We start from the raw sequence: 25,042 nt of genomic DNA on the forward strand, positions 1-25,042 counted from the left end.
AGGAAATGCATGTAGTATATTAAATCATTAGGATTATATAGAATATGTTTTTTATGTAATGGGGCTGTATAACACAAAATAAACTGAGTGTATTATCATTATAAACCGTTGCGTGGTTTATTTAGATTGAACTCCTTTTTTTGTGCTAAATCTTCATTATATAAAAATATGGTAAGTTAATGCTTAAATGATAATGTGTTTTAGTTACATAGCCATCTACACCCTAAACTCCAGACTCGTGATAACACAATTTGTTTTAGTTACATCATAATGTACACCTCAGGCTATTTGATGTACCACTTTACACCATTGCAACAATGGCGTTTTTGTCGTTGGTGGGGGAAGTCGTTGACCTTTAAATAAATATTGCTTGTGAAGTACCCCCAGGGGGTGACAAACATCTCGTTCTACACAGACAGCACTTGTTGGGTATCCTCGGTCGGAAGCTTGGAGTAGAGTGAAGTAGATTATCGGCTATATAGTGTCACGAATATTGACGGAAAGGGCGGCGATCTCTGGGGAACTCTTCAAATTGTTTTCTTAAAGAAGTTTTATCGGATTTACGTCAGCTATGAATACTTCAGCACGGCAATCTGGGTCAATATTTGAATGTTTCAGCTAAATATTGTGATAACTATTTTCTTTCAAAAATGTCTTTGGTCGAGTATCTGATCTCTTACTGTTTTAAGCGACCATAATGTCTAAACAGTATTTCGACACACATACGTTGTTTATGTAGAAGTATAAATTGTAGCTGTCATTTTAATTGGAGAAAACTTGACATATCTACTGGGCTCAAATAACAATATTTATAATAAAAATGATCAATAGTATAGAATTAGTATTGATATAAATGTTCTTGTCTTGACCTTTAAGTGAACGCATGCTACTTTTAAGGTCAACGGTTTGGTTGCAACGAGTTCTTTATGACAATGTCAACTATTTTCTACTCGTGTACGTATTACGCTTATCTTTACCTGAGATATACATGTTTTCCTTACAGATTGGGTGACACTTTACCTCTTCGCTTTATCTCTTCCTCCGTGTAACGTGACCTTTACAAACAGAAGGTAAGACAGTTTTGATACCTTCTCTGATGTTGGTTTAACATCCTACCTTATGTAGGAGGAGTAAGACATACCTGTATCACAAACTAGAACCTTTTCAGGTGGTCACGGTATGCGGTTAAACATCATATCAACCTGCGAATTTATCGGATGGCAAATCTATTTTTGGCAACTGTCTTGGTCTGGATCATAAATACTTGTTCTATCTATTCAACTTTGTAATTTGACCTTATTTTTTATTTCAATACGAGTAACACACTTACTCTGATGAGTTTGCTTTTCTTTTAATTCTTTAAACTATTTTACTGTTTTAAAAACGTAGCCGACTCACATCCTCTTGAAATCTGACGATAGTTTAGGATCCGGTAAACATTTGGTTATTAACTGTATACAGTAACCAAAGGATATGTTTTGGCAATTTTGCACAAACTAATCACGAAACATGTATCAATAGAAAAACATAATGTTTATTGCAACTTAATTTCAGTTTGCCATGATTCCTTAATAAGTCGATTAACGATTAAATCATTTTTTTGGTGTTTACTGACAGTAATATACTTGGATGATATTTGTTTTAAAACATAGAAATTCCTTGGTAGACTATACTATCGCCATTAAACGCAATATCCAGCCTCCTACAACTTTACATCACCATTTTAGACAATGTTAAGGGCCGTACATAGCATTGTATTCAGCTTAATACATTAATTGGTATTATTTAAATCATTTCTTTTTCTGATATATTTCTGCATGATTATATAAAACTGAGCACTCGGAGTATATGTTACGGTTTTTCCACTTAACTACCTTGATGTTTCTCTTCACTTGAATATCAAACTGAAATAGTATACTTAAGGTGATTGAAATTGAAAACAAAGACGATATCATTCACAGTGCTAACTTCACCGAAAGGAACAATATATACAAATTACAATTTTCCTATACTGAACTTTCCATTTCTTGATAGTGACACCGATATTTCCTAAATTATGACATGTTCATATGGCGGCTGATTTTATATTGACGTTCACAATATCACGATGTATGTGATAGACATCAAATAATCTCCCGTTTACTTCATAAAAAGTTTTTATCATCGTCAAAATGATTTCTAATGAATAGTAGATAACTGATTTTGATAACGTGATATTGGAAAGGACGCAGATTAACACGACAAATATCGCTGATGGAGCGGAAGACGTTTACTCTTCCGGAACGTCTGGTTTTATATTTATATATTTGTTTTCAAATATCGGTATATAAGGTGAGAATGCAATGAGCTATTGCAACATCAGTGTATCTGTATTATGTTTTAGATCACATTTCCACGATCATGGTACTATAATTGATTTTTAATGTTATGTTTGGATTACGTATTTTACATGTCAATTTCTGTTGGGTTTTTTTATGTTCATTGCTTTCTCGTTGCACAGCTGTCTAATAAAGAGTATTACCGATGTTTTGTAATGTCATTACAAATGAAACAAAATTGCAGACACAACAAATGCAGAGCAATATCACAATTTATCTTTAAGATTCCTTATTTAAGTTTTGGATATTCTAATATTTTGAGTTCAAAAATAAAATGTTTTCATGATAGACCGATAAAACACGTCAAACAAGTTGCAGTTCCATTGTTATCAGACAGTAAGTAAGGCGAGGTTGAGGATATCTAGTATGAATTTTATTACCGTAAACGTCACATCATTCTGAGTGTGGCAGTCCTCGATTTGTTTTCCCGATGCTTTTTATTATATGTTATATGGTTTGTATAAAACAACAACATAAAAAAAAAGTGATAACACGTTTGAATATGAATTCAGTCCCTCTGTGATACTAGAGTCAAAACTATCGGTAAGAAAGCGAAAGCGACCTTAGTAAATACACAAATAGAAAAATGCATTTGCACGTTTAATTATTTTTGGTACTTTTACATACAATGCATAGAGCATTTTAAAAAGAATATCATATAAGTGTCTATTCTGAACCGGTACCTCTATACACAGAAAAAAACAATGTATACTTAGAAACAGCAACCTTTGGGGATGGATGAAACAGCTATATGGTGAAGTTCAATATTCATCATTTGGCTTATACTGCATACAAACCTGCTTTGGCGCAATCAGGACAGCGCGATCAGGACAGTGCAATCAGAACAGCGCAAACGTTCGTAAATCGATCTGGCTCGATCTGTATAAAACTTCTACAATTCAAATAGTGTATGGCAAACAGAGTCGTTAGTTTCCATAACAGCATACGCAGGTGCGATTGTGCAATTTTATGAAAAAAATCAGTATCATATGAATGACTGAATTACGTGGAATATTTTTTGCCGTTAAATGTTTCACTGAGTCGATTGTCTTATATACAACCTTTTACAGAGAAGTCCGCATGTACGAACATACCGACCAGCAATAACTCATGATAGTACAAAAGGCGCCTGGGTCATGGTTATAATTTCAGATATAGGGGATATATATAGAACTGAATACTTCACCAATTCTTGTTCGCCGAGACTTTTCTGTAACTCTGTGGTCGTTAAGTTTGAAAATCCAGACATCAATATAACCGCCCTCGTCGTAATTCAATGGGAAACAAACAGATAGGGAGGTGTACAAACACCATACTTCAATCGATTTTAGTGTTTTGGATATTGGAAAATTTTGAAAGATTTTGTGCAACTTTTGATTAGAAATTAGACGTAATGTGCATAAAATGGAACGTACTGTGTACCAAACGGAAATCAATCAAGATATCATTCTTATTTAAAGAGACAGTTAAGTTCCCGAAGGGGAAATGGTGAAATACAGGAAAAATATGTACAAACACATTATACGTTTAATGTAGAATAATTGGTCTTAAATTTCGTGAACTTTATATGAGCTTTCTCTTGGAACGCCGAATTATTTCTGAGACCCTGAAATAATTCTCGCAGAACTATGGTACCCTTAGAGAGATAACTTTTTGAGAACACAAATTGAGTGCATTTAAATTGCAATGCTGTTGTTTTTAATGTTTTTAAACTACCAAACGTTTAGATATAAATGCTGAATACAGCGGCATTAGGGGTTTAAAGAAATGTTGTAAAATTAAAACACAGAGCACTTGAAATGTGCCATTGTTCTTATCTTATAGTATTGTTGCAATTCCCTTCCAATGAAGATTTGTTCCGAATGAATAATAACTGTTTTTTCTCCAAAATGTTAAATTGATGAAAAAACTGATATTGTTGTGGGTTCAGTATTTACCTTAGTAGTAAGGTGACGTGGGCTTATCCTGCTGGGGACAGGATAGTCCTTGGAGGCTCCAGTTGTCCGCCGGCGTTGCAAAGACGTCCGCTCTGGCCGAAGGTTTCCTGAAACTCACACAGGCGGAAGTCGGGTGGCGCTGTCTTATGGACGGAGTCGGTCGACGGAGAGTAATTCCGAATTCCACAACAATTTTTCTATTCCTTCTGTTATATAATAATGTGTATGTCAATAGTTCATTCTATTGACAAAAAGCCAAAGCCATTGCGCGGTATCATAGGGAAAAGTTCTTGTGAATTATTACTGACCCTCTCCTGATAAATATTTATCAAATATATATATTCGTTCTTTAATAACTGTTGCAGCCGATGAAGTAAAGACGCTTGCTCTCCCGGAACACGGGGTCTTATCATTGTACTGTATGTAAATCCATATGAGTGTTGATATCTTACTCCCATTTTATCGATTTTGAGTAAGAATCATGCTTTCGTTGTTATATTGGTATTCTTTGTGGTTATTAAGTTTACTATGACAAGCAGTAGATTGGTAATCCATTACGTAAGCGGTTTACTAGTAAATTTGTTAATGTTACATTCATTGGAAGGATGAAAATGGAATTTTATATTGCGTGATTACTAACAACATGACCTGTATCTTACTTGTAACAAAAGCGCCTTAAATGTCGTTACTTCAAGTGAAAATATGTCACAACATATAGAATTCCATTATCTCATGGTATGACACAACTTCAATGATTCAAACTACAAACAACGACTAAAACGGAAACACTATCAGGTAACGTCCACACCTGTTCCTTGTTGTAATGATACAGCTGATCTTTACAGGGTTGATAAATAATATCTAATTTCTATTTCATTCTTTGTGGAGAGTCTTTTTCAACATGTTATATTCCTATTAAATTTTAATTTGATATATACACTGTGTATATATATATTATATAAACACAATATGAAGAGTTCTGATATAAATAAAACCATAAATAAAACACCAACATCAATCATGGAAAAACATACTAAAACATCAATTGTCGGATCCGACTGTACATATAGCAGTAAGATGTGGCCGAGGACGAACCCTGTACCTCCCAGCCTCTGTACCAGATGCAAGGCATCACTATTGTAGACAGCTAATAGCAAACATAAAACAATAGGTTTCTTAGTTAAAGTGTAGCGTCTTCTATAAACCATCTATCCTGGTCAGTGGGAGCGAGTTTATAGCGTTTTATATTCCTAAAGTCAGTTTTACAAGAAGGCTGGATTTTTTTAGCTTACGAATCTAAGTAAGCGAAAACAAGCGAGCACCTCATTCAAAGGGCAGAAACCTAAATGACTCACCTGGCAGTATTTCACATGTGTTAATGAGGCCCTGTTCATGTATGACGTAATCCGTGGCTGTAAACTGTTTTGTCATTTTGTGTTAATATAGTTCCCTTTTTCCTTCTATTCTTTATAAAGTTATCGCGTGGAAACACTACGTTAATGATATAATAACAGTTACTTGTATTTGAACCAAACTGAAATTCCTTGATCTTCATGTAATCAGTTTGTTGTATACATGTATATTATTAAGAAAACGTACTTAGTTTAAACATATTTTATTGAAAAATTCAAATGAAATTGGACACAAGTTATACAACTTAGTAACGTCCTCTTTCATAAACTATTATACAATGGTAAATACATGGCAGCATTTTATGTAGAAATTTGATATATACATATATTTAGATAGAGCAGAAAACTTAACATTATCATACTCTGGTGTAGATACACAATCCTTAATTCCTATATCAGCACTAGTTATTCATTTGATATTTAACATATACATAAATAACACCAACTTAATATGGCATATGATTAAACGTACCAGGTATGATTAACAATTTCTTAGTGCAAAACTTAACATGCAGCAATCGCAGACGTAACCGTAAATCTGATTGGCTTAGACTCATTGAAACAAGAAATGAAACATACATTGTATACCAATGAAATAAGTAGAGTCCGATCAGCATGACCTGTCGTTTGAACTTTGATTAGCATATTGATTAAAGACTAGTCGATAATCATATAGGGAAATACGTGCTTTACATATGTGTATATATGCAACAGTTTTAAATGATGTACAAGACTGTCCACATAGACAAATCAGTCGTGTGGGCTAATTAGTACGTTACCAAAGTTTTGGTGACACTGTTATGGGTTCGAATCCAGTAGTGTATTTTCCCCATTTTAACTTCTTCTTTTTTGCGTGGTATTTGACATGTCAGTGCATAGTTTGTTTGTATTTTCAAAATAGCTTGTTTGTTGTTGTTTTCTTTAATTATGCTTAAGCATTCATGTCATTTTTTGTAGTTTCATTAGGGTATGATAAAAGATTGTGTATGAATCTGCGTTACAAAAGCTTGCAAACATTTTTTTCCATACCCCTATAAAACTAAAACATTATTGACAGCATCGCTTAAAAATTAATTTTTGAAATTTATTTTCAAAATTAAAACATGTTTATGTATAATTTACCTGATCTTTTTGATAACATTACCTATCTAATATTGTTTATTGTAATATGGCTGGAGCCAGTGGGAGTGTTTGCTTAATTTTCATTGGCCAGTTTCCTGTTTTCCTCAAAAGGACCTATTAATGAGTAGACCTGTTCGTGCTAAAAATAACTCAGCTGGGAAATTCCCCCAGGTAATGCGGATATGTTCGTGCTATTTTTAGAACCGAGATAATTGTTTCGCCGCCAGGCGCCAACCACGCAACGCGTTACTTTGGACAACAGCCAATCAGAATGCTGGAAACAAATGATTGTTCGCATCTCTTTGTTTACAATATAGAAGACGAGATACCCCAACAACGTTTCGCTACAATAAACGAAGAAGATTTTCAAGATGTTTTGAAGAAAAAAGACTTGTTGAACACCAAAGATTATTCCGGCAATATTTAAGTGCCAAAGGTCAGTCAACATGTCGACTTTGAAAACTTTAGCCAACATGATTTGGACAGGAGCCTTTGGGATTTTTATTCGTTTTTTTAGCTGGCCATATGACAAAACAGTTATTTTGTTTTGTGTTCTGTGAACACGAGACTATACGAGACCTGCGGCCTCGATGAACAAACTCTTGACCAGGCTCGTATAGTCTCGTGTACACCTCAACAAAAGTCAATAATGGTATATTATATACTACGCAACGACTGCATCTGTTATATTTTTCATATTACCTGTGTGAAAAGGCACATTAAGCGTGTGACATAAATACCAGGGTTAGTAAGCTTAATCATATTGGATACTTATGTAAGGCCGTCCACTGTTCGTTGTTGGTCGCCACCACCAAATTCGAATACAATATGCAATAATCATTTTACAGCCAAGTTACTCACCAACGTGCATACGTGCGCTATGTACTCGATGTACCAAAATATCAATTAATTATTAATTAATTATCCAGGAGACGCCCCTACTCTGTATGATCCAGGAGATGCCCCTCCTCTACATATGGTCCAGTATACGACCTCCTTTGTATGATCCAGGAGACATTGCTCCTCTATATGGTCCAGGAGACGCCCCTCCTCTGTATGATCGAGGAGACATCGCTCCTCTATATGATCCAGGAGACGCCCCTTCTCTGTATGGTCCAGGAGACGCCCCTACTCTGTATGATCCAGGAGATGCCCCTCCTCTACATATGGTCCAGGATACGACCTCCTTTGTATGATCCAGGAGACGCCCCTTCTCTGTATGATCCAGGAGACGCCCCTCCTCTGTATGATCCAGGAGACGTCCCTCCTCTGTACGATCCAGGAGACGCCCCTCCTCTGTATGATCCAGGAGACGGCCCTCCTCTGTATGATCCAGGAGACGCCCCTTCTCTGTATGGTTCAGATATCCCTTCTCTGTATGGTTAGGTGCCCCTCCTCTGTATGATCCAGACGCCTCTCCTCTGTACGATCCAGGAGATGTCCCTCCTCTGTATGATCCAGTAGACGTCCCTCTTCTGTTTGATCCAGGAGACGCCCCTCATCTGTATGATCCAGTAGACGTCCCTCTTCTGTTTGATCCAGGAGACGCCCCTTCTCTGTATGATCCAGGAGACGCCCCTTCTCTGTATGATCCAGGAGACACCCCTTCTCTGTATGGTTCAGATGCCCCTCCTCTGTATGATCCAGACGCCCCTTCTCTGTGTGATCCAGGAGACGCCCCTTCTCTGTATCATCCAGGATACGCCTCTCCTCTGTATCATCCAGGAGACGCCCCTTCTCTGTATCATCCAGGATACGCCTCTCCTCTGTATGATCCAGTAGACGTCCCTCCTCTGTATGATCCAGGAGACGTCCCTTCTCTGTATGATCCAGGCGACACCCCTTCTTTGTATGATCCAGGAGACGTCCCTTCTCTGTATGATCCAGATCCAGGAGATGTCCCTCCTCTGTATCATCCAGGATACGCCTCTCCTCTGTATGATCCAGTAGACGCCCCTTCTCTGTATGATCCAGGATACGCCTCTCCTCTGTATGATCCAGGAGACGCCCCTTCTCTGTATCATCCAGGATACGCCTCTCCTCTGTATGATCCAGTAGACGTCCCTCCTCTGTATGATCCAGGCGACACCCCTCCTCTGTACGATCCAGGAGATGTCCCTCCTCTGTATGATCCAGGAGACGTCCCTCCTCTGTATGGTCCAGGAGACACCCCTTCTCTGTATAATCCAGGAGACACCCCCTTTCTCTGTATGATCCAGGAGACGTCCCTCCGCTGTATGGTCCAGATCCAGGAAATGTCCCTCCTCTGTACGATCTAGGAGACGCCCCTCCTCTGTATGGTCCAGGAGACGCCCCTCCTTTCAAACCCGGGAATCTTACTTTCCTGTTTCAGTATCCCTGTCGGCCTGTGGTACTATTTCGGATTTTCATGACTCTTTCTGATTTTTTATACTTCAACAGACAACTTCTGTAGCTCATTGCAATAGCGGCAAACAATATTGGAAATAAAAACAGATAGCTGTTAAAAGTTCAAGATTCGGGAGATTGATTCAAAATTCAGTAGCGATCTTATATCCGTATAAGGCATGTCTAGATTACATGTATACACATGCAACAAAGTGTCGGAACAAACAAATCTAAGACATAGACATCATATCCCATATTAACTAGATTATACCGGATTTATAGCTATGGCAAATCTTCCGTCGACAGATAGGTCGGAGGTGGCTAAAAACTTCTGTACTCTTGTATGGTATCGGTTCTGTAGTTGACTATATTATAACTAAGAGGCGATGATTGTGTATTACAGCATACTAAAGACTAAACTAGACGCTATAATAGCTCTTTCAGTCAGGAGGAGGAGGATTAAAATTGATTTAAAAAAGTAATGATTTAGGTTAATGGTTTTGAAGTTATTCCCTAATTCCCTAAAATACTTATAGAAAGTCGATGTTTAAACACATTGTATTTTGTGTATATTAGATAGTATATATATGTGAATCCAATCAGATATAAACCAATAGTAAGTTTAAAGTTTCCCCCATGTGAGTCATCACTTTGAATATAATTTTCGTGACCATCTCGGGGAGTAAATGGGAAAAGTTTCAATTTTAACAAATCTGATTAAATAAAGAGAATTTATCACACCACAAAAATGTTTTTTGGAATAAAAAAACCCCCTATAAAATCGATAGTTTTCCTTCAAGTCATTTGTTATGACCTTACAATGAAATTAATAGTCACTGATACCATGAAGTTGTTACATCATAATTGAAACTATGGAAGCCCGAGGAAAATCAAGCATTTTTCCATATTACAGTTATATTTATTTTGATACGTCTCATGAGAAATATGGGAAATATCTTCTTGCTTTTTAGGAAAAAAGGAATTATTCAATCAATGTTAAGTTACAATCTGTGTCCTCTCACAGGAAGGCTGACATTCGTCGCTCTTCACGTTTTCACTCTCACCACATTCATTCTGACACACTTTTTATTGATATTCCATAAGTTTTACCATAAATTCGTTATTGACCTATGACACGTCACTTGTCCCAATAACCGCTAATAAACAAATATCTTTTTTGTTCGTTTGGAGGTTTGATAGATGCTATCCGTAGATGCTTGACCACTCAAAGGTAATTTTATAGTGTTATCACTCTGGATTTCATAACCTGGGCCCAGCTGTTCAAACAGTGATTGGATTAATCACTTGATTAGTGAAAATTTCATTTCCCCTTTACTTCAAAACCTGTATGTTCGTATTTCTTAAAATATGTAGGTAGGAAGAGATTGACGAGTGTTAATAATAGTTTCATGAAATTTTGTCAAATTAGTTTTACCGGAAATGATTTTATTATGATTTCAAATTGTTGTTTAACTGTTACTAGTCTTATTACCTATTGAGTACGCATCCAACTGACACTATTAATTGGGATATGGCAGACGTATCATTCCTTGACCGGAAGTGTGGCCATATTTGTCCAGTGCTGAATGATGTTCATTTACATATAAACTTTATTATGTATTTGACGTAATTATATCATAATACAGTATATAAACTGTAGTCGGCATCTAATGTATCTGCTACCAAAATCATATCGAGAGGCACTATCTAAATGTGGCATCTTCACACTTCTGAGATATAATACCTGGTACACGAAGACGTCCGATTAGTGTTTTACACATTGAAGAAATCTCCAATATCGACCCTCAATCTTACCCTGCAAGATCTGAAGAAAGTTAATGGGTTGTGCCAAGATGCAGATGCTGAACGAAGATTTCTGCTAGAGATGTGTGATTTAAAATTCCCCAAATACCATCTAATGCAGAAAGAGGAGCTGTAACTCGGTAGGGACTTGTAAACACGCGAGCAAGAATACCAAGTCACACCACTTTATATTATCTCTCTCCAAATTATGTCTACAGACATTGGACGGCAAGGAAGCATGACATAAACATGGGATCTTGTGACTACTCGTGTTTTCTTTATCACGGAAAGTGTCATCATTTTCTACATAACGCGTTCTTTATCATACCCAAGAGATCAATATATATTTCTATAAGAACATCTCACAGTTGGCCGTGTGTCATTGGCTTACGGAAAAAGCTATTATAAATGATGAAGTCGGCTCAGGATTGGGTAAAACCGACAATAAATAATGTCAGAACTTGGAATCTCAGCCACAGGTATTTACGTACGGATTACCGTTAATGGGGCCACATTTAGCCGATTTTGGCTGGCAATGGATGTGTAGCAGCATAGTTAGGTCGGAGGTAAATCTTAAATATATTTCTTTCAGTGGCTTGATTTGTTCAGAGTCTACAAATGAGTTTGACGTTATTTTGCAGTCCATTAAAATTATGAAATTTATTGAAACGTTGTCCCAATCAAGATTATGACATTTTTGTCGATTGAGTTACCTGTGTTGCTTGCTCGGTATCAAGATTCTTAGACCCTTAGCATCTTTGACGATTCCTAGGAAGACAAAACAGCTGTGTGATCTATACTGGAAGTTGCTAATATATCTATGTTTTTGTATATCCGAGTTTCAAAAATATCTCATTTTAACAATCGTAATCAAATAGTTATCGTAGGATTGTGTATCCTTTAGCAATGAATATTTGTTTTATCAAGTAATAATTATATTAAAATAGAGATTACACAATGAGTGGTCGTTGTACCAAGCATATGGTATTTCTTTCACTCAAATTGGTTATTTTTCAAAAAGTAGCTTTGGAAAATAATAAATAAGAGTGAAAGAAATACCATATTTAACAACCACGAGTCTGTGTGACCTGTTTCTACCACCGTAGAAAAGCCGTTTCGAGAATAAATTACTACTTAAAATAAAGAAGTACTTGTGCGTAATCATTTCCTGGACTTTGTGATGCGCCCTCCAAGCGTTAGCCAATCAAATCGCATTGCAACACGTGATTAAAAGATAGCTTCGGTCAAAAGTAACCATGTCAACCATCAAATCGCATTTAGAGTTTATTATTCAACAGTTTAATGATCATTCCATGCCTTTGGAATTGAATAGCTCCCACCTATTTTAGTAGAATGTCTTCATCATATTTATATGTATCCAATCTTCATTTTATAAGTCTACAGTAGTGTAAATTTTGTCAACACTTTTCTATTTGTCTCCCAATCGTTACATGAAAAGAACAATAGACACAATACTGATTATGTAATGTTATAGTGAATTGTATTGTATTTTTGTCTAATTAATACATTCCTGCCAAAACTCGGACTAATAATAGTCAGTGATAAACAGATATCGTAACGTTACTAGAACCGTTTCAGCACTGCACGTTTCCCCCAAATCTAAATTCAGGGCACATTTAACGACAAGTAAGGGATTCCAAGAATGTAGAAACGATTTCAAACAATTTAAGATCAAGACATATTTCGCGACAAGTAAGGGATTGCCAGAATTAACAAACACACCATATTACCTAAGTTTCTTAATTGTAGCTTTTTGAATTACGATGTTACGTTCATTGGTCGTGGTACAAAAGAACAGTTATTGGAAAAGCAAATGTCTGTATGAGTTTCTGTAGATCTTATGTATTACTGTACTTGCCGTGAATATAGACATGCGACAGGAAGTGTTAGGAATTCTCTTAGGAGGAAAGGTCGTCGACATTTGTCAAGACAGAAAGATAATTTAAAACGGGTAAAATGTTGCAGTTTAGGTGAATGCGTCTGGATGCGGTGTTATTTATCATTTACAGTAGACGGGCTTGTCGCTAGGTACTAATCAAACCCAAATTAGTTGCGCAAACATTCACAGCCCGTGGGTTGGGAGAGTAATTTTACACCATGATGAATGAGTTTTATATTTCTTTTTCGTTTTAGATTGTCATAACGATCGAGTTACATTATTATTGTCAGGAATGAATCTCCAACACTCTCCAAGAATCCGTACCAACTGACGTTTTATCACCAGATTCGCTCATTTCCCAACGAATACATTATCCAAAAGTCTCACCACTTTTCTTACTACTCAAGGTTAAAGTCGTATTATTACACTCTATACTCTTAAACTTTTAATCATTTGCTTATAAACATTTTGATAACATCCCTGCCTAAACAATTTTCTTGTGTGAAGACATGTGTCGTTTTGTATGGAAGCCCAGCTGTGTGAGGTCGTCGTATTGTATATGTTTATGGACGCATGGCTCCCCAACCCTGCAGTAGCCGGTATCAAGAAGTTGAACAAATCGTGTTTTGTACACTGTATACGTGTTTCAGTATTACCAGCTATCTGTTTTCGTACACATTAGAAATGTCTTTAATGGGCGTCAAGAAGGACTTTTATATCAAAGAAACAACTCGAGGTAAGCGCCTTTCAACATGTCATTCTGCTTAAATTTTATTTGCAGAAAGAGATTTCGTCCAACACTGGAGCCTTTAAGACTGTTTTTTAATGTAGTTTTTTTTTCTTTGGAGACTATCCTTTGTAAGTGTTTTCCTTCCCGAAATCATAGGCATTTCCCTAAAGCTAGGTAGGCAATATCATTATTCAGATAATCAGTTTCTTACGAAGGATAGTCAGTTTTCCCAAAGGAGCAAGTCAATATTTTCTTAAACACTGTACCCACATAGATAGGGGCTTCTTTTTTGCCGTTAATTTTGTGTCAATTATTTCCTCTAAAGAAGATATCAGTGTTTTATTTCGGAGTAATTAAAAGTAAAATAAAAAGAAAGGAAAAAAATTACATTGATTAATAAATAAATTACATTACACAAGCAAAAGATCTGATTTCATGATGATTATCAATGCAAAGAGGAGTTCCCTAATGGGTTTTGATTTTTGTTTTTCATTATCATTATCTTTTTAAATATTAACCGAAACTAAAGTTTATACTTTCTCTTTATTTCCCTACAGGGTAGGGAGAATGCTCGACAGATTTTAGCAAACGAAGTCCTGAATTGAATAGCAGGACAAAAATACCTTGAGATAGTCAAGAAATCAATGAGACTGAATAAGATGTTTATGTGAAGCTCGTAAATACGATTCTTAAATCTGATCTATTGCTCAGTATAAATGGCGAGGGAAAAGCCCTGGATATCCATGTATATATCGATTTGTAGGCCGGGATATCCTGTAGAATCCATTTGGAATTTGTTCCCGTTAATCATAGGATACGACTTTTCGGATGATCAAGAGAGTCACCTACTTGTCTCCGAGATGTGTGAAGGCATTATCAAGTTACATGGAGGTGACGTCAGAAACATTCTAACGTAGGCAAATCTATATTCAAAATTTAAAACAGTCCTTTGGGGTTGATGATTTAAGTGCTCGACTTGTAGCATAGCTTTATTGATGGTAATGCGCTCCCTATAGACCAGTCCTTAAATCATATTTCGGAGAGATGTATTGCTCATAATCTGTTACATATATTGTCTGAAGAATGCAAAATACAAGGTGGAAACACTTCACTGCTTGCTGTTCTGTATGCTACAACATTAAAATGTAGCAATAAACGAGAGGATATAATATATTTACCGGCTAGTTTAGTATTTGGGAAAAGGGGCATTGAACTGCTTTCAGTAGGCAGTGTTATGGGCTTATAATGCCAACTTGAAGCAGTTCGATATTTATATTTACCACCTGCGATTTAAAAAAAAATCACTTTAATTAACGGAATTCAAGTTTTCCCGCCATTTTCAGCTGTAAGCCTGATAACAGCTCTACCATGTTGTTCCGCGTACATAAATAGTGCCTATGGTTTTAGAAAACCAGACAAGAATAATCAATAAATTACAAATATTTAATGTAAATTAACATCATGAAAATACAAAATATAAACTGTCCTTCTAGTTTTTCTAAACGAAAATGTGTACATGTATTTGATACTTTTGCCCTTAACTGCGGTGTTCTTCACTTGACACATTATTAATGTGCCGGTTGGCGTTTATGAGATGGTAATGCTCAACTTTTGTTGGTAAGTTTATATAGTGACAATGTCATAGAGTGGTAAAAACATAATTATCAATCATGGCGTGTTATATCCTTAGCAGATGATAACATATTAAAGGTTATCTTGCAAAATCTGCTTAAATATTCATAACATGCGATTGAATGAGTTTGAGCTCGCCGGGACGATACTATACTATACCTATTGATATACCCCTGTCCTCGGCCTCGGCCTTGGCCTCGGCGTTGGCGTAGACAACTGGCTAAGGTTTTATATAACAGTGTTGTGCTAATAAATATAAGGATACAGGAATTTTACAGATATATTCCTTGTCACAAGATCTTTCCATTGGTAGTACATTTGCGGACCTGTTTACCTTAACCTTGGTTATTACCGTTGACTTATTGAAAAAAAACTAATTCATGATTTTAAACCACTTTGCAAGGTTGCATTCTGACAAGCCATGATGGATTGATATATGTATTACATGCGTGTATGGTTTGATATGTTCATGGGTGTATGGTTTGGTATTTACATGAATGTATGGTCTGATATGTTCATGAGTGTATGGTTATATACGTACCTGTGTGTATGGTTTGATATGTAAATGAGTGTATGATTTGATATGTACATGATGTATGGTCTGATATGTTACATGGGTGTATGGTTTGATATGTACCTAAGTGTATGGTTTGATATGTTCATGAGTGTATGGTTTGATATGTACCTAAGTGTATGGTTTGATATGTTCATGAGTGTATGGTTTGATATGTACCTAAGTGTATGGTTTGATATGTTCATGAGTGTATGGTTTGATATGTACCTAAGCGTATGGTTTGATATGTTCATGAGTGTATGGTTTGGTATTTACATGGGTGTATGATTTGATATGTACATGGGTGTATGGTTTGGCTTTTTTTTGGTTTGGTTTGGTTTATTTTGTTTAACGTCCTATTAACAGCTAAGGTCATTTTAGGACGGCCTTCCGTGCGTGCGACATGCATGCGTGTGCTGAGTGCGTATGTGTGTTTTGGAAGGCTGCGGTATGTTCGTGTTAAGTCTCCTTGTGATAGGCCGGAACTTTTGCCGATTTATAGTGCTACCTCACTGAAGCACACTGCCGAAGACACCCAGCAGCACACCCCACCCGGTCACATTATACTGACAACGGGCAAACCAGTCGTCCAACTTATGCTGAGCGCTTAGCAGGAGCAGCAACTACCATTTTTAAAGACTCTTGTATGTCTCGGCCAGGGGACAGAACCCAAAGCCTTCCTCACAGGGGCGAACGCTCAACTAAAGGCCAAAAGTGAGACATTGTCAAGGGAGACATTAGGAAGAGGAAAGTTGTTCAGAAAGAAGAGAAAAGATAAGATCCCAAATTTAGTCGCCTCTTACGATCATGCAATGGGGGCAGCAGGTACAATTCTTACGCCCTACCTGATGGTTTGGTATTTACATGGGTGTATGGTTTGGTATGTACTTTCCCATTCTATGTATCTTATAAGAGTGTCAGGCTAGGTGAATGTTTGAAACATACTCGGGTAACCTCACCTGACTAAATATACTGGGAGAAGAAGCCATACTATGGCTCCACTAAAATCGTTTTTACGATATCAATATTCCAGAGAAATTGAAGACGCAAATTAAAGTGCATCTAATCATCTTGCTACACCAGGTTTTATTGTACAAACTAATATTCAAAATCAGCTCAGGTAAAAGTTAAATGTATGTCTCTCCACACATAACGAGAATAACACTAACAAAATATGAACGAAAGTGGCCACCTACAAGGGTGGAATATTAATTTATCTACTGACAAAGGTACCGTGTGGTTTCTATCAAGACATTAATGATTATCATTTGGAGTACAGCATCAATTTAAAGCCTGCTAGGCTAAGTGGGGATGAAAAGAAAAGTTTGTTGACAAAAATACGCTGCCAAAAATGCCTTGCCACAACACCCCCGATATAAACATTAGGAATTACCCTACAAATATGACTTAAAATATCCGCTAGCTGCTCTCCGATATTTTATTTGCCAAAATGCCCCAAAAAAGATTAAAAATAAAAGGCAAGCAAAATTTAAGAATGAACCGGAAAAGCTGGTCTTTAAACCTTCCACGGTATTTTTTCTTGTGATTTAATTCAAAGATGACTGCAAATTGAGCTAAGAGATAAGCCCCCTAATGCAACTTTCACCTCCTAGGAGCTGGTATTCCCTTCACGTCATCACCAACCAATCCATACGCATCACATTTCCCACACAATTAATTACCTACAGTATCACTAATTACCTAGACCCTTAAGGTGTCTCACCCCGTTAGATTCCACATATTCAGACGTATTTGTAATGTATTACAAACTAAAGGTTCCTGATATAAGCAAAACCCATGACATTTATTGAAATTCTGGCATAACAACAATAATTCCTGGGGACGTGGGTTATATATATATCGTTAATGAAACTACATCATCGCCCATGTATATCATATAGAACATTCCAGGCTGTCATAACCGATTTGATTTCATATCTCGATATGTAAATAATGATATCAGTACGTGTCACGTAGAGCAGGTCCACTGGTCAGGTCCACACGACACAATCACACAAGTTTATAAGATATAGGTTATTGGCCGAACGTTCATTAACCCATAAATGTCATATTTCGATATAAAACAACAGGCTGACCCACACGACACAATCACACATCCGGGAGTATTTTGCTTTATAGATGACACCCACCATGCAAATCTAGGTCACATCCGGGTTAATTAACATTTCCAAACTGACATATACTGCAGGGAGAGCTTACATAGCAACATATCAGTCACGTGTTTACTGAAATGTCTTGTACGGCAGCGTAGATTTTTTTTATCTTGTACGTACAAAATAATATCTTGTATGTACAACTTGGTATCTTGTACGTACAAAATAGTATCTTGTATGTACATCTTAGTATATTGTATGTACAAAATAGTATCATGTATGTACATCTTAGTATATTGTACGTACAAAATAGTATCTTGTATGTACAACTTAATATATTAAACGTACAGAATAGTATCTTGTATGTACATCTTAGTATATTGTACGTACAAAATAGTAACTTGCATGTACAACTTGGTATCTTGTACGTACAAAATAATATCTTGTATGTACAACTTTGTATCTTGTACGTACAAAATAGTATCTTGTATGTACAACTTAGTATATAATACGTACAAAATAGTATCTTGTATGTACATCTTAGTATCTTGTACGTACAAAATAATATCTTGTATGTACAACTTTGTATCTTGTACGTACAAAATAGCATCTTGTATGTACAACTTCGTATATAATACGTACAAAATCGTATCTTGTTTGTTTAACTTAGTATCTAATACGTACAAAATAATATCTTGTATGTACAACTTGGTATCTTATACGTACAAATTAGTATCGTGTGTGTACAGCTTAATATCTCATACATTAACTTAGGGCCGCGGTGGCCTAGTGGTTAAGGTGTCCCGACACTTTACCACTAGCCCTCCACCTCTGGGTTGCGAGTTCGAAACCTACGTGGGGCAGTTGCCAGGTACTGAATGTAGGCCGGTGGTTTTTCTCCGTGTACTCCGGCTTTCCTCCACCTCCAAAACCTGGCACGTCCTTAAATGACCCTGGCTGTTAATAGGACGTTAAACAAAAACAAACCAAACCAAACATAAACTTAGGGTCTTATGGTGGCACTAATACGCTGCCGTAGTCTTGATACTTGTCATCAACACAAAATTTGCTCTTAGACATAATAAATGTGGACTCTCTACAAAATGTCTGCGACTCAGGGTTTTCTTTGATCCATTACTTATATATGTCCAGTATGCCAAGTAAGTCTGGTGAAGGGAGAAAAGATATTTAAAAACGTCCCAAACGTTCAACCAAGAATCCGTCTGGACACCAATTCGATCTTTATATGTAAAATACATTGCAAGCATCACTTGATTTATGTGACCGAAGGAAGGAATATATCCTTTTCTGTAACAATTTGGTATATCGAAAACAGTACAATAACTTTAAGTTACTATCTAACTTGATTCCAATTTGTTAAGAAAAAATAAAAGGTCAATAAATGAAAATACTGTGTTGCTTGAGAATATTTCTTTGTGAATTTAATTATTTGCTCAAAGTCGGATCCCCTTTAAAAGGATTAAGACACGCATCTATCTTCCAGTGACGATACGGATGTTTACCTTACGCGTAGTAATACCGATAGCCATGATACGTCACTGTGAAGCAAGGTCACGTTTATCACCATATCCATCCGCACACCGCTGGACGTCGGATCACATGTTTACCGTACCCCACGTCCACCTGTCAGGTAACTGTGTTGTTTGACACCTGTTCGACAGGTACATGTGAGTAATAGGGCAGAATGTGCTGGCACGTGGAAGATTAAATACGTAAATCTATCTGAGTGTCCCCGACAACGCGCCATAGTTTTGTATATTTTGCTTCGTCATCTTTACAAGTATCAACCTTTAAATGAACAAACACTGTCATCGTCGGTTATTTATGTCAATTTTCCATGTTTGGTAAATACATTTATTAGGCTTTAGATTTTCAGCTATTTGTTTATTAGCTAAATATGACAATATGATGGAGTTGATGTTTACCTTGGTCTCAAATATAAATTGAAATATTTGTCTTTATAAGGGGTTTGACATCTAAGATAATTTTGCATCACAAATCAAAATTAAATGAAAGCACTTAAAGGGATGAAAAACAAATATGTCTCACACCCGAACATAGAGATGTCGTATCATTATTAACATCTTATATAAAGGCATGTGTGTCTCTGTCAAATTCTTGCAACCAGAAGATTGCTCTTTAAATATCTAAATCAGAAGTACAATATATGACTGACAATGAAAATACAATGTTATCCCCAAACGTAAATAAATGCCAAGTCATTGTTCAACAAGATACATAATCAGGTGTGGTAGATAGCCAACGACAGGGAGGAAGGTAGATTAAAATGCCACCCTGAATTGTCTCAGTGATGGAGTGTCACTCAGTTATAGAACTGCCAAGAGATGTGATGCCCGAACTTATTTTGGAGAATGGTTGAGATTTAGGTAGTTCTTGACATTTCTGTTCTCCCCGAGACGGTCTCAATGGAAATTCAAACATTCGACAATTGGTTTGGTTTGGTTTATTTTGTTTAACGTCCTATTAACAGCTAAGGTCATTTAAGGACGGCCTCCCGTGCGTTGGACATGCATATTTCGAAGGTTAAGGTTTCAACATAAAACATTTTCAGGTTAATGAACAAACAAGAATGTATTTACGTGTTGCCTGTACTTCAAACCTCGTAGCCTTTAAAACGAAGGCAAAACTAACATAGTAATTACGTGTATGTCATGGAAAGATCAGGAAAATAATGTCAGACTAGGTAGGTTGGCTCACACATGATAACAGTTGTTATCGTAAGACAAATTGTGCAATAATGATTTTTAAGAACAAATAAACAAGGTACATTATATTTATTCTGCAGACACTTACTGGAGGATTTCTCAATTTCTGACTGTCGAACACAGTTCCCATTCCTGTTGTTAATACTCGTACACCCATCTCCTACTGCTAATGTCCTCAGTATACCCTAATAGGACGAACTAACTGCAAACCTTTCATTTGTGTGTCATCAGTTTTGTGGTTAAATGTGACAAAAAGGTCCCAAGATATTGACGCAGATCCATATGACAGAAATCACTTTGTTCCATCTTAATTGGTCCATTGTAAATGTTAAATATTTTATTTACACAATGAAACTTAAACTTAATAAAATTCAAGATCGTCAGGGAACAAAATACAAATCGAAGCATGTGTAAACCATATGTTTCCTTTAATACGCTGTTCCATCGACCGAATATGCTTATAGATGAAAACAAGTGAAAAGCGAAGGTGGTTTGTTGTCTGCTAAATTCTGGCAGTCCCTTCCTTGTCGCTAAATGTATCCGGATATAAGACTGGTTGGTTTCTTTACTACATTCTTGTAATCCCTTCCTTGTCACTTATGTGTCCGGAATCTTAAGATTAGTTGGTTTCTTTACTATATGTCTGTAATCCCTTCCTTGTCGCGAAATGCGTCCGGAATCTAAGATTGGTTGGTTTCTGTACTGCATGCTTGTAATCTCCTTGATGTCGATAAATGCGTTCCCTCAATCAAAATCTCGTTTTTTCCGCGGTTGATATGGTTACAGTCAGATGAATTGTCACCTTGACATTCTGTTCCGTTCGGAAAACCTTTAAATACCAGAATCTCCTACCCCGAAAATAGTCCTCATACAAGTGTTATCTTCTAAAGAAATAATTGAGACATTGGGTTTGATTGACATCTTAAATTACATGGGTATGTAAATCAGTATAATGGATGCCGTGAGCCTAAAACATGGGTTAGGAGACCAGTATATTGGAGATTGGGACCGGGGATAAGTTGTTGAGAGATATGCACGTTACCATATTTGGATGGATACGACATGCTTGTTTGTTTGTTTTTGTTTAACGTCATATTAACAGCCAGGGTCATTTAAGGACGTGCCAGGTTTTGGAGGTGGAGGAAAGCCGGAGTAACCGGAGAAAAACCACCGGTCTACGATCAGTACCAGGCAACTGCCCCACTTAGGTTTCGAACTCGCAACCCAGAGGTGGAAGGCTAGTGATAAAGTGTCGGGACACCTTAACCACTCGGCCACCGCGGCCCCTAATTAATATACATATCGGCGTTATATATATATAAAACGCCGATATGTATATTAACCAAAACAGCAATAGTAAGCATGGATACTGGTTTTCAACCATTTATCAGTGAACAATAACCCATACACGTTCCATTCCAAATGCTTCCTCAGATTACAGAAGTAAAGTCAGCATCGTGCGCCTTGTCATCAACGAATTTATGATAACGGATTCAGTGAGAGTAAATATAAATACATATATAATCGATTACATTGGCATCCACATTAAACCATCATTATGCGACCACTATCTCACCGTCCTAAATCAGAACACGAGTTAGCGCCATCTATAAAAAATGACAAAGACGCGTCACGTCGTCAAAAACAAGCAAAAAGAATGCGCATTCAATGTTTTGGGCTACGTTGTCATACAGACACCGATGTAAACTTAAACGTACAATTGATTGTATTTTACGTGTCACGTGTCACTCCAATCAATATAGTTTATAATTATGACATTATGATGTAGCCCAAATGATTCTTATGGTCCTAATAGAAAAATGGATAAAAGATTTCTAATTTCGAAAATGTTGTTTTGCTCATATAAATAGTTTCATCTCTTGATAATAATCAATGTGGTTTTTAGCGTACCCTTAAACATTAATGTAGTGTAAACGGCAGATATCGCATACCAAAATAGCTTTTTACTTTTAATTCGTCCTATTCGTCGTTATATTGTTATACATATTGTCCGCGAGTGGAAACTATGAACTCATCATCTAAACGCATTACTGTAATCGCAACATCACACTTCATACATATTTTATCCAATCTTTGACAAATTGAATGAAAATGATAAATACATGTGACTGAGAAATTAGTAAGGGAGCGTACTAGAATGGAATACTCTAGTTAGACTACAGGGTCGACTTTAATTACTTACTATCTCAGACAATCAGTTTACTGAGAACACAGGACGGATTATAGATAATTATAAGTGAAACAAATTAGGGGATTACATCATGGAAGTGAAATTCTGCTATCCAATGGGCTACATGGACAACAGCGGAGGCTTCTACTCAAAGGTTACATAAAGGAGTGACATTTACCAAGGTACTGATCAGTGTCGTGATGAGGCTGTACAGTGGAAACATTAGTTGTGAGAGCAATAAACAATTTCGTGAGAGCATTGAACAGTTTCGTGAGAGCATTGAACATTTTCGTGAGAGAATTGAACAGTTTCGTGAGAGAATTGAACAGTTTCGTGAGAGCATTGAACAGTTTCGTGTGAGAATTGAACAGTTTCGTAATAGCATTAAACAGATTCGTGATAGTATAGAACAGTTTCGTGATAGTATAGAACAGTTTCGTGATAGTATAGAACAGTTTTGTGATAGCATTGAACAGTTTGTGATAGTATAGAACAGTTTGTGGTGGTATTAAACAGTTTCGTGAGAGTATTAAACAGTTTCGTGATAGTATAGAACAGTTTTGTGATAGTTTAGAACAGTTTCGTGATAGCATTGAACAGTTTCGTGATAGTACAGAACAGTTTCGTGATAATATAGAACAGTTTCGTGATAGTATTAAACAGTTTCATGATAGTATAGAACAGTTTCGTGATAGCATTGAACAGTTTCGTGATAGTACAGAACAGTTTCGTGATAGTATATAACAGTTTCGTGATAGTATAGAACAGTTTTGTGATAGTATAGAACAGTTTTGTGATAGTTTTAAACAGTTTGTGGTGGTATTAAACAGTTTCGTGAGAGTATTAAACAGTTTTGTGATAGTATAGAACAGTTTCGTGATAGTATAGAACAGTTTCGTGATAGTATAGAACATTTTTGTGATAGTATAGAACAGTTTCGTGATAACATAGAACAGTTTGGTGATAGTATAGAACAGTTTCGTCATAGTATAGAACAGTTTTGTGATAGTATAGAACAGTTTTGTGATAGCATTGAACAGTTTCGTGAGAGTATTAAACAGTTTTGTGATAGTATAGAACAGTTTCGTGATAGTATAGAACAGTTTCGTGATAGTATAGAACAGTTTCGTGATAGTATAAAACAGTTTGTGATAGTATAGAACAGTTTTGTGATAGTATAGAACAGTTTCGTGATAGTATTGAACAGTTTTGTGATAGTATAGAACAGTTTTGTGATAGCATTGAACAGTTTCGTGATAGTATAGAACAGTTTTGTGATAGTATAGAACAGTTTCGTGAGAGCATTGAACAGTTTCGTGATAGCATTGAACAGTTTCGTGAGAGCATTGAACAGTTTCCTGAGAGTATAGAACAGTTGCCTGAGAGCATTGAACAGTTTCGTGATAGCATTAAACAGATTCGTGATAGTATAGAACAGTTTCGTGATAGTATAGAACAGTTTCGTGAGAGTATAGAACAGTTTTGTGATAGCATTGAACAGTTTCGTGATAGTATAGAACAGTTCCGTGATAGTATAGAACTGTTGCGTGATAGTATAGAACAGTTTCGTGATAGTATAGAACAGTTTCGTGATAGTATAGAACAGTTTTGTGATAGTATAGAACAGTTTCGTGAGAGCATTGAACAATTTCGTGATAGTATAGAACAGTTTCGTTAGAGTATTAAACAGTTTCGTGATAGTATAGAACAGTTTCGTGATAGTATAGAACAGTTTCGTGATAGTATAGAACAGTTTTGTGATAGTATAGAACAGTTTCGTGATAGTATAGAACAGTTTCGTGAGAGTATTAAACAGTTTCGTGATAGTATAGAACAGTTTCGTGATAGTATTAAACAGTTTCGTGATAGTATAGAACAGTTTCGTGATAGTATAGAACAGTTTTGTGATAGTATAGAACAGTTTCGTGATAGTATAGAACAGTTTCGTGATAGTATTGAACAGTTCCGTGAGAGTATAGAACAGTTTCGTGAGAACATTGAACAGTTTCGTGATAGTATAGAACAGTTTCGTGATAGTATTGAACAGTTTCGTGGGAGTATTTAAGTTTCGAGAGAGCATTTAGTTGAAAAGGTGCCATTATAATAATATGCTTTTTGTTTTACATATTTTCTTTCGGTACGGAAATACTAGGTCT

General features: G+C 36.3%; 1 protein-coding gene across 1 annotated transcript; it reads left to right on the top strand.

The window, feature by feature from the left end:
* Positions 1–23,086: 23,086 nt before the first annotated feature.
* Positions 23,087–24,564, top strand: LOC117343224 (golgin subfamily A member 6-like protein 1). Its single transcript, XM_033905599.1, has 3 exons — positions 23,087–23,371; positions 23,717–24,030; positions 24,126–24,564. Exons 1-3 carry the CDS (start codon positions 23,087–23,089, stop codon positions 24,562–24,564), a joined length of 1,038 nt encoding a protein of 345 aa, XP_033761490.1.
* The last annotated feature ends 478 nt before the right edge of the window (positions 24,565–25,042 follow it).

Source organism: Pecten maximus, chromosome 1 (genome assembly GCF_902652985.1).
Source record: "Pecten maximus chromosome 1, xPecMax1.1, whole genome shotgun sequence".
In the NCBI taxonomy this organism is placed as follows: Eukaryota; Metazoa; Mollusca; class Bivalvia; order Pectinida; family Pectinidae; genus Pecten; species Pecten maximus.